The sequence below is a fragment of the Poecilia reticulata genome, unplaced genomic scaffold (genome assembly GCF_000633615.1).
Source record: "Poecilia reticulata strain Guanapo unplaced genomic scaffold, Guppy_female_1.0+MT scaffold_125, whole genome shotgun sequence".
Taxonomy (NCBI): Eukaryota; Metazoa; Chordata; class Actinopteri; order Cyprinodontiformes; family Poeciliidae; genus Poecilia; species Poecilia reticulata.
In genome coordinates, this window is record NW_007615013.1 from 1,131,469 (window position 1) to 1,146,192 (window position 14,724).

At 47.4% G+C, this 14,724-nt stretch overlaps 2 protein-coding genes across 9 annotated transcripts in view; both read left to right on the forward strand.

The window, feature by feature from the left end:
• Positions 1–5,584, forward strand: part of dusp16 (dual specificity phosphatase 16) — a 7,996-nt gene extending 2,412 nt beyond the window's left edge. Inside the window, exons 3-7 of the mRNA XM_008401673.2 lie at positions 104–246; positions 3,034–3,197; positions 3,263–3,422; positions 3,500–3,623; positions 3,695–5,584. Of these exons, the coding sequence (XP_008399895.1) occupies positions 104–246; positions 3,034–3,197; positions 3,263–3,422; positions 3,500–3,623; positions 3,695–4,775 (1,672 nt within the window). The 3' untranslated portion in view covers positions 4,776–5,584. The remainder of the gene's footprint in view (positions 1–103; positions 247–3,033; positions 3,198–3,262; positions 3,423–3,499; positions 3,624–3,694) is intronic.
• A 3,177-nt stretch (positions 5,585–8,761) lies between these two features.
• Positions 8,762–14,724, forward strand: part of eps8a (EGFR pathway substrate 8a, signaling adaptor) — a 31,092-nt gene continuing 25,129 nt past the window's right edge. For all 8 annotated transcript variants that reach the window (XR_001776233.1, XM_008401680.2, XM_017302970.1 and 5 more), the window contains exon 1: positions 8,762–8,984. The gene's annotated coding sequence lies outside the window, so the exon portion shown is untranslated. The remainder of the gene's footprint in view (positions 8,985–14,724) is intronic.

Here is a 14,724-nt window from a genome sequence, read left to right on the forward strand (position 1 = left end):
GGCAGCCTGTTGAGGAGGCGTTTAAAGTGACCCAGCTAATTGTTCAGTCGTACTTTCAGAGTTAACCCCTGACAGGAAGTGACCCGGAAGCTGTTATCTCTGTCCAGCTGGAGCTGCAGGGCGACCAGGAAGTGGTTGTCTACGACCAGAACTCTTCGGACCCGGCCGCACTCGGCGCCGACTCGTTCCTCAGCGTTCTGCTGGTGAAGCTGGAGAGGAGCTTCCCCTCAGTCCACCTGCTGTCAGGTCAGTTCCTCCTGCTGCTCACGACCTCTAGATGACCTCTAGATAACCTGTGGATGACCCGTCTGCTGGATGCTGATTGGGCCAAGCAGAACCAGTAACAGAACCGGTGAGCTGAACCGGACCTTCAGCTGGCCCGGTTCAGCTCAACGGTCCCAGACCAGCAGGATGATGAAGATGAGGAGTCTTCCTCCTCCTCTGAGCTGCTTATGTAACGATGATGTCATCGTCCTCTGACTCCGCCCCCAAACTGCCTCCAGCTGTTACGCAGAATCGGACCTAAAGGAGGTTCTGCTGCTCTGGAGCAGAACTGGGTCGGTACCACAGTTTCTCCGCTCTGACTGGGCTGTTGCAAACCAATATTTTACTAATGCATCGATTATTCTCACGATTAATCCAGTGATCGGATAAATAAATTTATAAAATAAAATATTGGTAAATCTTCCATAACACCAGCGTTACGATCAGATATCAATATCAGTCCAATGTTTCTCATTTGATCTTCCCTAAGTTACTTTTCTGTAGTTTATAAACTGACCTGTAACAATAACGGCTCATTTTCTAAGTTAACCTGAAGAAAAGTTACACAAAGATCTGAAATTAATTTACTGATAAAGGCTCACATATTAAAATGCTCCAGCTTTAGTTTCTGTTCATCTTCAGTCAGTTTAACAGATGAACTCTGACCTCGCCCCAAACCTGCCGAGCTTCGGGTTTCACGATGCGGGGAATGTCGGCCGGATTGGGGGGTTTGGGGTCGGAGGGCAGGCGAAGGTCAGACCGGGGAGCAACACGGAATATTTACGGCTCCTCCGCTCAGAAGCTCCTCTACCAGCCATGATCCGCCTCCCGTTTGCGGGCCGAACCTGGGGTTGCCACCGTTCAGAGATCAAAATAAGGGCCGCCCCCCACGGCGCGCCCCCATTAATTAAGCAAGTGTAACGTATTTGGTAAACTACTCAAGAACTGATCAACTGATCATAACACCTGGTTTAATATTCAGAATGTGTCCTCAGCCTAAAGTATAAAAGTTATGTGAACATTCTGGTATTTTACAGAGTATTACCAAAATATTGATATAAATAAGGTTTGGAGGCTTAGACCAGATTCACCACAGGGGCCGGGATAGTTGGTGTGTTTCCATGGCGACAGATCAATATTTCATCATTTGATATATTAAATGAGCCAAAGAGCCTCTTGTGTGTCCAGAGATCCAGGCTGCAGATGGAAAGTTTGATCCTATTCAGCAGATAAAAGTTTTTAATTTGTTGTTTAATTAAAATTGTGAAGGTAAAAAAAAAGTGATCCACCACTGAGTTTTAACATGAGACATTTATTTAGTATAACTTGTTTGGTTCCCGTTGGCCCCCGTCTAGATCCGCCCCTGGCTGCAGGTCTGGTGCATTAATGACCACCGAACAATCAATTCATAAAATATATCATCATTTCTAAATAAAACCTGCAGAAAGCCCCAACAAACATTTTAAAGTAGGAAGTATTTATGTATTTAGTGTTAATCTATTTGTATGACTTGTATTATTTTGGCTGATATTATTATGCATTAACTAAACAATCAAACCAGTGAAAGCACAATAAGAAACTTACTCATGTTCTGCACCACATCAGCCTCAGGAGATGATGGAGGGATGAAGAGACGCTGATGTTTTAGGTGTTTTAGGTTCTGACGGGTCTGCAGTTCCTCCTGATCCATTCATCCATTCATCCATTCATCCATTCATCCAGCAGCTCTGAGCCTGTGTTCATCCTCACTAACATCATCCAGCCTGGGATTTGCTTCTTCCCTCTCATGTCTGTATCGTTATGAGGTTTTACTTCTAAGTACTGTGAAGAATCGGGTCGAGGACGTTGTAAAAAGATCCGGGTTGACAGCAGCTCACCGTGGCTGCGTAGTGTCCATCTCTAGGCAACCATGACAACGGCGTCGGTCCGTAGCGTTCTGGGGTCCTTTAGCTCCCGACACCACAATTTAGCTGACCTTAATATTTCCTGTGTTTTGTTTTGGTCATTATTGTTACACGTATTGTTGATATGTGTGTGACAGGCGTTTCTATCGGACATTTATAGAATACGGAACAAATCGTGTCCCGTATCGGTCCCGTATCGGTCCCGTATTGGTCCCGTATTGGTCCCGTACGGGACGCAACATCTAACAGGGAAATACGGGACGATTCCGTATTTTACGGGACGGGTAGCAACCCTAGCCGAACTTGAAGATTTGGACGTTATGCTGCTAACACTTTGCTTTTGTCAACAACTCGGATGCGGAAGTCAGAGCTCCGCGCAACGCCAATAATATTCCGGCCGGAACACGGTGCGCTAACTAATAAAACATAAATTAACAAGCTTCAAGGCAGGAACATTTTTCTCGAGGAATTTTAATAATCGAGGAACTTGAGGAATCGTTTCAGCCCGATACCGATATCTGATACCGCTACAGAACAGCTGAATGGATTTAAAGCGTTTTAAACAGACATAAATGAAGTTATTTATGTAATAACAGCACCAGAACAGTGAGAAACACCAACAGCTCCACCAGCTGGTCAGACATGGAAAAACAACTTCATGTAAAATAAATAGTGAGCAATAAAATTATGATTGTATTTTAGGTGTTACAGATGCAGTTAATCAGCGCGGGGCGCAGCGCTGCTCACCGTCAGCAGCTGCAGCCTGGGAGCCTTTAGCTACATGATAATGTCCTAGTTAAAGTTCTAAGGATGAGAAACTGAAAACTGTCATGAATCATAACTCTAGTTCTGGTTCTGGTGTCAGGCGGGTTCTGTGAATTCTCCCAGCTGTTTCCGGGCCTGTGCGAGGGGAAGTCGGTTCTGGTTCCGTCCTGCCCGTCCCAACCCGGCCCGGCCGTCTCCAACCTGGGCCCGACCCGGATCCTGCCGCACTTGTACCTGGGCTGTCAGAGGGACGTCCTGAACAAGGTGAGGAGCTGTCCAGCAGCTGGAAGCCTTGGTTTTGACCCGGTGCTGACCCGGTTCTGTTGCAGGAGCTGATGCAGCAGAACGACATCGCCTTCGTCCTGAACGCCAGCAACACCTGCCCCAAACCGGACTTTGTCCCAGAATCCCACTTCCTCCGGGTTCCCGTCAACGACTCCTTCTGCGAGAAGATTCTGCCCTGGCTGGACCGGTCCTTGGACTTCATAGGTGAGTGTCCACCCTCTGTGGGCTCTCTGGTTCTGGTTCTGGTTCTGGCTCTGCTCAGCCCACTCTGTGTGTTTCAGAGAAAGCCAAGGCGTCGGACGGCCGGGTTCTGGTCCACTGCCTGGCAGGAATCTCCCGCTCTGCCACCATCGCCATCGCCTACATCATGAAACGGATGGACATGTCTCTGGACGAGGCGTACCGGTCAGAACCAGAACCGCCACCAGCACAGTGTTACCATGGCTGCAGCCCTCTGACCTCTCTCTCTCTGTCAGGTTCGTGAAAGAGAAGCGGCCAACCATCTCACCCAACTTCAACTTCCTGGGTCAGCTGCTGGACTTTGAGAAGAACATCAAGAGTCCGGACGGTTCCGAGAGCCAACCCGACCCACCCGGCGCCGGGCTTCTGGCTGGCCAGCAGGGGGCAGAGCCTCCATCGGAGCCCCAGCCCCCGCCCTGCGACCCGGCCGATCAGCTGGTCGAGGCTCTGGGCGGCGCCCAGCTGGCGGACGGGTCTGAGGACAGCGCCCGCCTCAAGCGCTCCTTCTCCCTGGACATAAAGGCATTCGGAGAGCCGGGCGCGAGCCCCGCCCACCGCGCATTTGGGCCGCACACCGGGCCTGGTACGAGCCCCGCCCACCGCGCCTTCGGGCCGCATGGCAGCCCGGGCGATGACTTCTACAAGGTGGCGCCGAGCAGCAAGGCGTGCCAGTTCTCTCCGGTGGAGGAAGTGTCGGAGCAGTCGACCCCGGAGCCGAGCCCGGACCAGGAGGAGGCGTCCGAGCCGGACCGGGCCAGCGGACCCGACCGGGAGGCCTCGCCAGGCTGCTGTCCCGCCCCCACAGACCAGCCGGGCTCTAGCCCCGCCCCCAACGCCCCGGCCGGCCCGCAGCACCTGCAGCGCTCCGGCAGCATGGAGGAGAGCAGCACCAGCTTCCTGCTGGGCCTGTCCCGCAGCCAGCAGCAGCTGGCCCGACCCGGCTCCGGTTCTGGTTCCGGTTCGGCTCTGAAGGGCTGGCACTCGGACATCCTGCTGGGGTCCGTGGCGGTCTCCGCCTCCTCGCTGACGGCCGGCTGGTACATGTCTTCTGAAACTACGCGGTTCTACTCGTCCGGGTCGGTCCTGAGTGGTGCTGGATTCGGCCCGCTGGGTTGCGGCGCTGGCCTGGAGGCGGTCCGGCGCCGGCAACGGGCCGGCGACCGCGGTGACTCGCGTCGCAGCTGGCACGAGGAGAGCAGCTTCGAGAAGCAGCTGAAGAGGCGCAGCTGCCAGCTGGACGGGTCCAGAGAGGACATGAGGCCGGTTCCGACCCGACCAGGCTTCTCCGGCAGCATGGAGGTCATCCAGGTGTCCTGAGCTGCAGCGGCGCCGTGACATCACAGACGGGGCTACGCCCACTTTAGGACAGGCATCTGGGAGCCGGCAGAACCCGACCGAACCCGGCGGAGTCTGGACTCACCAGGCTCATGGAGAATCACCAGAACCAAATCAGAATCACAGAGCGGTTCTGATCCAGAGGTTCTGTTCTGGACTGATCCAAGCAGAACCAAACCCACTGATTCTGATAGAAGTCCTGTGATTAGTAGGTAGCAGCTGGTTCTGGTGCAGAGCCGGGTTGGATTTGCTTCTGGATCAGAACCAGAACTGGGTCTGAGTAGATGATCAATGAAAGTTTGAACTTCACCTGGGTGGTTCTGTGTTCTGACCCGGGTCATGATTCTGCAGAACTGTGATCTCAGGCTGAGACGCTCCAACATGTGGACCTGAGCTTGGTTCTGGAGATACAGTGAGACGTTAGAAAGCCTCTGATTGGTTGATTGGTTCTGGTTTATTGGTTGGTTCTGATTGGTTGTTCATCAGCATCTTGTTGACCTGCAGGTATGAACAGGTGTTGTAATCTATAAGAGGCTCGGAAGTTCTTGGAGGTTCTGGTTGGTCAGACTGGGTCCGTCTCCAGGTGAACCCTCAGGTGTCTGAGGGTCAGCAGGTCATGTGACCTCCCTCCGCTCACAGGTAATGTTGCACTATGTTTGAATGATGAAATAAACAGGCTCACCTGAAGTCACATGACCTCAGGTGAGTCTCCACGACTGATGTGTGTGTTTCTGTGGGTACGGGAAGCCGGGTGGGACATTTAGACCAATAAAAACTTTCAGAAAACTTCCTGTCCGAGTGTGGTTCTGGTTCCGCTCAGGCTTTAGAACCGATCCAGGTTCTTTTTCCAGGTTAGTTCACACACAGCTGCATATCTGGGAAAACTGAGATATTTTTATTAGATTTGGCCTTAAATCCAGTAGAAAACTGAGTTGAATATCACTAAAATGTATTTATACAACTCCGACCAAAGTGGAGATGTGAGAAAACTCAGTTTTTATTATGTCAAGATTCAGGTTCCCGCGCTTTATGGCGTCAGACCAAAAAAAGCGCTGATATTTCCACACAGTTGCTTTGACACAATTCCTAATCAACATTGTCTTGAGTTTTACTGATACGCTGTTTAAAAGCAGTTTCATTTATAAATAAACCTTTATAAAAACCACATGTAAAAAAAAAGAACCCTGGCGCCATGTTTAATCATAACAGGAAGTGCTGGTTGTCTCAAAGCAATCTGATTGGCTGGCCGGTTTTAGCTCGCGCTACGCAGCCCGCTTTGGGTGCGAGAAGTTTAAACTACGATCAGACGGATTTGCTCGGGTTCAGTTGGATGAAAACTTTCAGAAATCGATCCCGTGTGTATGATATTAATGTTTTCATCGATGTGGAAGGGATATTGGTGTTTGTAAAGACTCAGCAACGTGTACAAAAGCCCTGAATGCGGTAGGGTGAGTTAACCCCTGCATGACGAGCATATTTAGCAGCTAGCATAGCACCGCTTGCCGCTAACTGTCACCCAGGACTGCGGCCTTCCTGAGGGACATTTTCTAAGACCGACTGTCCGATTAGTCCATCCGGTTCTCCAGACGCTGCAGATCTTCAGGCCCAGAAGAAGAAGCAGTCCCAGAACATGGTGAATTCTGCTACAGTCCTAATGGTTCCGTGGTTACGAAGCTGAAGTTGGTTCCGATTTGGGAAATGGCTAAAGGGCGATTCCACCTAATTATTCACTGCCTTCCGCATCTTTAATCAACTCTAGTTAAAAAACTACAACATCTAGACTCTTCAAACCTGGACTGGATTATTCTGCTCTAATAGCAGAATATTTAAAACCATGTTTGGGATTTGTGAAACCTTTTTCTGATTTGTGTAACTTCAATAAAGTTCAGATTACTATTCACACTTGTTCCATGCAGGTTTTTTCAAACTCAATTAAACCCAAAGGGAATTAAATGTTGGTGTAACTCATTAATTCTTCAAAGTGTTATTGTAGATGGTGATGGGTGTTGGGAGGAAAGATCTTCTGGTCAGCTGGTCTAAGTGAAGTTTCACAAATCACAAACATGGTTTTAAATATTCTGCTATTAGAGCAGAATAACCCAGTCCTGGTTTGAAGAGTCTAGGTCACTGGTTCTAAACGTTTTTTGAGGTACCGAACCCACCAGTTTCACTGAACCCTTCTGTAGCGATAAATAAAATATGATTTTTTTACCCCCCCAAGTAAAAAGACAGGGGTGACCCAACTAGAGTCTAGTCGGGTCACCCCAAGATCTTCCTACAGTTCTTCAAAATATACTCAGTGTTTTCAGTTGGTCTGACTGTCCAGGAAAGACCCAAAGTATTTAAATGTGCCACAGTTTCAACAGGTTGGCCATCGAGAGAAACTGGAACCACCTTAAGGTGTTTAAGTGTTTAGATCATTTAATTATCTCTACATTCTTAAGAGAATGAAAAATTAATAATGAATAATAAAGACTTTGCGATATTCTGATTTAGTAATGTAATTATATTTGTTGTATTACCACCCCCACGCCACTAGAGGCAGTAGCAAGCCCGAAAAGATGTAATTATGGAGCAGGAGCAGATTTAGAAGTTCACCGAAGGCTTTTTACCAAATTCCGTTTTTACTGAATTTGGTAAAAACTGTGAGCTTTGCTGAAGTAATTAAAGACACAAGTTCAAATCCATGCTAAGAGTGCAGCTCCTTCAATCAGTGATGGCAAAGCGGGGCGTCATCACGACTTTCCACAGGTGAGTCTTTACCTCCGGCAGAGGCTCCACCGAACCCCTGAGACCGACTCACCGAACCCCTGGGGTTCGATCGAACCCAGGTTAAGAACCACTGAACTAGGTGTTGTGGTTTTGGAATTAGAGCAGTTCGAGTGTGACCGAGATCCAAAAAGAGGAGAAAAATGGTCCTTTATTGAAGTTTCACAAATCACAAACATGGTTTTATATTTTCTGCTTTTTGAGAATAATCCAGTCCAGGGTTGAAGTGTCTAGATGTTGTAGTTTTTTAAAAACTAGAATAGATTATAGATGCGGAAGGCAGTGAATAAGGAATCGTCTTTTAGCCATTTCCCGAATCGGAAGCCAACTTCAGCTTGGTTCCGTGGTTTGTCTATTGGACATCATTTTGGTCTAATAAACCAAGCAGAAGTCTTGATAATGATCTTTGTTTCACCCGTAAAATGATTCCTGCATGACCTGAACTCTGGTTCATCTAATAAAAACCGATCAATAACTGATCAGATGGGACTGATCGATAATGATTTGCGACATCAGGAGCGCATTTGTTTCTGTTGCAGGGCTTTAGCTGTCCGGCAGAGGGCGGTAGAGGATCACTGAGCTGCGTGGGAGATGATTTCCGTCTCAGATGGTGAAGATGCGGCAGGTTTTGGATTATTTTTCATCTGATTTAGTCCGAGATTATTGCAACGTTTGAGTTTATACCCGAAAATTATTCCCAGGTTTTACTTTGAGACGGAATATTCGAAACTTAGCTTTGAGAAAACGTTCACATTGGAGCACCATGATTATGATTTTATAGATTCAGTTCTATTTATGGAAAAATAAACCTGGACAGAACCTCCTGTCCAAACTGGGGTTCTGGTTCTGGAGAGGTTTAAACCAAGTTGGTTGGAAGAAATGATTTTTAAAACTATTTTATAGCAAAATAAATGAATTAGATTAAATTGTTTCAACAAATTATGAGCAGAGAATCAGATTAAATCTTAACACTTTCTATATTTTTATTTTAAGCCGTAAAAAACGTTTCATTTTTCTTCTGGACAATAAATGATTTGCAGGCATAATGTTACTGAAACTTAGATTATTTTCACATTTTCCTTTTTGTTAAACGAAAACTTTATGACTGCAGAAAACCATAAAGTTTAAAATATTAATATTTTTAATGTTTATTTAACAGGTGCAGTTTTATTTGGTAACGCTGTGGTTTTATTTTGAAGGTCCGGGGGGGGCGTGGCCAGGGCGCCGCGCTGCCTGTCAGTCAGCGCTCAGGGACAGTTTGACCCTCGCTGCTCTGCAGAAAGCTGCTGTAAGCCGAACCGGACCGGAGTCCAACAGTTTCCACTGAGCCGCCGCTGTCGGAACGGGAACCGACCCGAACCGGTGGACTGAGCCATGCGGTTCTGACCCGATCCGGACCGGTGGATGAGTCCAGAGCTGCAGGTAATCGCGCTTTAATTCTTCCAGAGCCGCTTCAGCTCCTCCCAAAAACAAACACAGGTGGACCGGGAGGTTCGGGTTCTGGACGGACACGGAGGAATATCAGAACACCAGCAGAACCTCCAGCTGGTACCGGATGGGTCATAAGATTTAAAGACGGAACTTGAATGGACAGGAACCAACCAAGTGGAACCACTGAAAGCTTCTGGTTCTGGTTCTGTGACCTGAGCAGATTTGAGGTCAGCTGACCTGCTAATCAGGAGCAGCTGATCCAATCAGGAACCAGAGTGGTCCCGTTTGGACTCACCCTTGAGAACAGGAGTTCTTGGTGGTTCTGGTTCTGTTGACTGTCTACATGTAGAACTGATTGATCAGAAGTCAAGGCTGTCCTGTTCGTATCAGAATCACTCACAGGTCCAGTTCCACTGGTTCTGATTAGACGGGGTTCTGCAGTCAGGTTCTGTCGGAGGAAGCATGGGGCGACAGTGGGCGGTTCCTGAGGACCAGGAGTTCTGGTTCTGGTCCAGATGTTTGGTTCTGGATGTTCTGACTGGAATGGGTTCAGTCAGTATCCTATCAGAACCAGAAGCCGTTTCTATGTTCTGTTCGGGTTCTGGAGTTCCGACCTGCCTGGTTCTGGTTCTGGTCGTCCTGGGGGCGGTGCTCGCTGAGTGACATGACCTCTCTGACCAATCGGCTCGTCGTCCTGCCGCTGTAACTGTTACCAGGCGTTTCCCGGGAGACGCCTTGTTTGTGCAGTTGCCGGGGCGACGGTGTGATGTAACCGTACCTGCCAGGTGTGCTGCAGCAGTGCCGAGAGATCAGGAGTCGAGTTGCAGAGGAAGCTCTCCTTTACCTGCTGCTCCCGGACCGGATCGCTGTGAGGACGGGCCGGGTCGCCCAGAACCAACATGGCCGCCCTCGGCCCAGTCTTCACTGTTATTATTGACGATAAGAGAATAATTTAGTGTTGGGAGTCTGGGTGTAACCGATACAGTCTGTTCTGTTGGGTCGGTTCTGACCCGGTTGACGGCTCCCTGGCCATCTGGACGGCTCACCTTTACGCCCCGCCCCCACCTGCCAGCCACCAATTAGAGGCTTAACGAGCTGATCCCCGCTAATCTGCTCCTTCCTGCAGCCAGCAGACTGACAGCAGCCTGGTTCTGGTTCTGACTCACCGGGTCGACTCAGCTCCTGGACCCAGTTAGAACTGACAGCACCAGATCCAGAGTAGAACCTGGTGGATCAGAACTCAAAGTGTTTTGGGGTTTAATAGATTAAAGCAGAACCAATAGAACAGCTTCATGGCTCATTTCAGAACCAGGTCAGAACTGTCCGGTCCAGATCTAAATGTTAAACTACTACGAGATGAACTACTCGGTTCTGATCCATATTCTGCTGATGGTCCGAACCGCAAGCCCAACATGTTGCCTGCTGAGATCCAAACCAACCAATCAGAGCACACTACTGATTGAAACTCATTATTTTCTCTTCCTGTCTGTAAGCCCCGCCCCTTTAGCCCCGCCCCCTGTGAGCGGGAATGCCGACCTGGCTCTTCCAGGATTACTATGGATTATTTATTTCCCGTGTTGCATTCAGGTTCTGGGCTGGAACCGGGTCAGGCGGTCCGTGTGGACCCTGCAGTCTGTCTCACGTGATGGAACCTCTCTGCAGCACAGGTCGGAGGTCACGTCCTTCCAAAATAAAATCCCTTCTGATGCTGCCAGCTAAAGCGGGGCTTTTATTGTGAAAGGCCGACTGGTCCAAATAGGTTCTGAATGAAACAGAACTGCTCGATCGGAATCGGTTCTGGAAGAGGAGAAACCTTCAAACACTTGTTTCATCAGACAGAACCCTGAGCGGATCAGAACCGATCAGAACCTGTCCAGAAGACTCCTATTGGTTCTGAGCCTGTTTTGGACTGATCTGGATCTGGTTCTGGTTCTGGTACTGGTTGATCTGTTGAACAGTGAGCATCGTCCTGATCAAAGATCCAAACAGAACTGGTCTGAGAGCGGACAGAACCTCACTGGTTCTGTGAGGAAGAATTGGGTCTGTACATGTTCTGGTTCCTTTAAGAGGCTGAGTCAGTGATTCTGGAGGTTCTGGTCTGGGCCTGCAGGTGGTTCTGGTCCCAGGCCCATGGGCAGGCTGCATGTAGGTTACTGGGCTAAAGAGGCCCGGTCGGCCTGGATTCTGGAGGTTCTAATCAATCGGCTCTGTCAATAGACCGATCGGGCCGACCCAGTAAACCCAGTGATCCCATCCTCTGCTTTTGAAATGGGAGTGGGACGACTGGAGGACGGCCAGAACCTGAACCGGACCCAAACAGAGCCCGAATCGGAGCTTAAATGGTTCTAAGAATTAAATCCACACCAGGACAATAAATCAGCAGAACAACACAAGAGCTGGGTCAGAACCACCAGGTTCTGATTGTCGCACCGGGTCAGAACCACCAGGTTCTGATTGTCGCACCGGGTCAGAACCACCATCTCTCTGAGTTAAATGATTCTGGAAGAAAATCTGGAAAAATCCTCCCAAGTTAAACTGGGATTGTGTCATAGTTCTGACTCGGATCAGAACCATAAAGCCTCTCAGGTTCTGGTCCAAACTGACCTGTAGAACTGCTGGTTCTGGTTCTGTAGCTCTGCTGAGCCCAGGCTAATGAATAGCTGTGTAATGATTAGCCGATAAGCAGAACCGGGTCGTGTGTTGTGTTAACGGCTAATCTGTCATCTCTTAATGAATGACTGGAGGGGAAGTCCAGAGACCGGACCAGAACCAGGTTCATTCTGTCCCAGCTCGGTTCTGATGATTTCTGATGACTTACTGATTTATTTATCGCTCAACCAGCGAAGGTGACCGAAGCGCTCCTGGAAAATCACAAGAGAAAGAAAGAAAAGTCTAGAATCAACAACAGAAAAAGGAAAAGCTACGCTATGCTAGGCTAGGCTAGGCTAGGCTACGATGCCTGTCTAAAGAAACAAAGATGGCGGATCGGAGGGGAAGCGGAGGTGCAGACCAGTGAGTCAAACATTCTCACTTTCTTCAAGAGCTGCTTGAGCCAGAATATATTAAACCCATTAAACTACTAAAACATTAAGAAATCCCATTCAAAAAGCACTTCATTGATTTTGTGAAGAATTTAGAAATATTTGCAAGAAATGTTGCGAAATTTGCGTTTAAGTATGACGGTAAATGCGGCTTTTTGTCACTTGCCGCATCAACCGAGAAGGACCTCGCTGCAGCAGACAGATCTTCAGACGGACCGCTGTTAGTCTCGGACCTTATTTGGAAATGGGACCATTTCACTCTGGAAGTGAAGGGGGCGCTATTTCCTATTGTATCCGCGCTCTCCCGGTTTTATTTTCTTGTGAAATCTGTGATGTATCTTCATCTTTGGGAAGGAGTTTCACTCTCAGCGTGTATTTGAATTTCTCTCTTATTTACTTCAGCGCAGCTCACAGTTTTTAACTAAGTCTGTAGCTTTCTGTGTACTTCTAAATCTGCTCCTTAGTCGCATCTTTGTGGGTCTACTACTGCCTCTGGTGGCGTGGGGTGGTAGCACAACTAACAACTACACTAATTGAGAAAAGCACAAAGTCTTTATTTGCTATTAATTTTGGCATTATTGGCACCGTAAAAGATAAATTCCACCACAAAACACCATATTTGTTCATTGTCAGAGCTAATTAAATGACCTAAACAAAACCTGAAAGTAAAGTGGTTCTTCTTGGTGATCCAAAGTATTAGATCAGCTCAACTTTGCTGAAAACACTGGATATATTTTTAAGAAATGTTTTCAGAGACTGTTAAGGAGATCCAGTGATCTTTGGGTTAGCCAAATAGAGGTTGTGTACAAGACAATGTTGAGTGTTTTAACTTTCCATCTCCTCATAGAAGTCATTTATTAACTGTGCAATAATTATTCCTAACCAAACTAAATGATAACATTTACTTATAGCATGCCAAGTTTTACTCTGAACAAATGGTTGATATTGTGATTCTGTGAATGTTTTATTTGATCACTTCAGAGTTGAAGGAACATTTCCACCATGATAAATTAAATGGTTTCATCATATTTTTTTACTATATATAAGACTCGACCATCAAGAAGTCTCTGAATAAGGCACAGTAACAGCACAAATGTGAGTTTTTACTGGTATTTAGACCCATTAGACTCACAGATTTAAAAAAAAAATAAAACCGGGAGAGCGCGGATACAATAGGAAATAGCGCCCCCTTCACTTCCAGAGTGAAATGGTCCCATTTCCAAATAAGGTCCGAGACTAACAGCGGTCCGTCTGAAGATCTGTCTGCTGCAGCGAGGTGGATTTTTATTATTTTTTTAAGTGAGGTGGACTTGCAGGACAGTAACTTGACATGAAGTCAGCGGAGAAGTAGAAGGAAAAAACACTGCCCCCTGCAGGTGGGAGTTGGCATCGCTTAGACTGAATGACGCCATTTTTGCTGAAAATCTGCAATAAGCTCACAATTATTCATTAGCGGTAGAAAGTGTGGGGGTCTGAGGATTTTGTGAGAATTACTGTGACAAACTGGAGAGACGGGTTGATGAAATTTGATAACTGTTTGATTTGATTGATAAAATAATATTTTGGCTCTGGGCTTTCAGTTTGACACGTGATCTATCACATGTTGGTTCCAATCAGGGGAGACATTCATAGCTGTTCAGGTGTTTGTACCTGGTCATGTACCGGGCCGCTCCGCTTCAATCGGACCAGAAACAAAGAGAACAAAGCTGCTGAGAGTTTCAGTTCTGTGGTGGAAACTAAAGAGGATTGAAAAGATTTACACCCATGTGGACTCTGACCACACACACACACACACACACACACACACACACACACACACACGGCAATCTCCTCCCCCGCCGCTGAAATCCAGGTAAACAGAACATGAAGGAGACCTGCAGCTTGGAGCTGATTCACACACCACTGACTGGCTCCGTGTGTGTGTGTGTGTGTGTGTGTGTGTGTGTGTGTGTGTGTSTGTGTGTGTGTSTGTGTGTGTGTGCATGTGTGTGTGTCTGTGTGTGTGTCTGTGTGTGTGTCTGTGTGTGTCTGTGTGTCTGTGTGTGTGTCTGTGTGTGTCCCTCTGAGTTCCTCTTCAGATAAAAACTGTTGTCAGGAGGAACCATGTGGGAGCGTTCACTTTCTCCACCCAGAACAAACAGGAGGAACCACTCTGACCTTTGACCCCCACTCTTTATTAATAAATGTCCAGTAAATGCTATGACATCATCAGAGGGGCGGGGCGTCGGGGTGGCAGGTGTTCTGGAGGAAGTAGAGCATGTCTTCCTCTTGTTGGCTGGGGAAGTTCCTGTTTGTTCCTCCTGTAGCTGCATGCTAGCATGGTGCATTCACTGGTCAGGAAAAAAGTAGGATTTACAGTTTGGCTGTGAGGTGAGCTTAGAGAATAAAATAATGTTACCAGGAAAAATGTTGTATGATAACAGAAAAAAGTCTAAATAAAATTAGGTCAAATTTGTAGCCTATGTCTGTTTATTCTGTTGTTAATACGAGGAAATCGAACAAATTGGAGAATAATTATTGTAATAATATGAGAAATTGTATTACAATTTTTGATATTGCAAAAATAAAGTTGTAATATTATGAGAAAAAGCGATCCAGTTTCAAACTGTTTAAACCGGTCCTGGTTCTGTTCTAACCGGTCCTGGTTCTGTTCTAACCGGTCCTGGTTCCGTTCTAACCGGTCCTGGTTC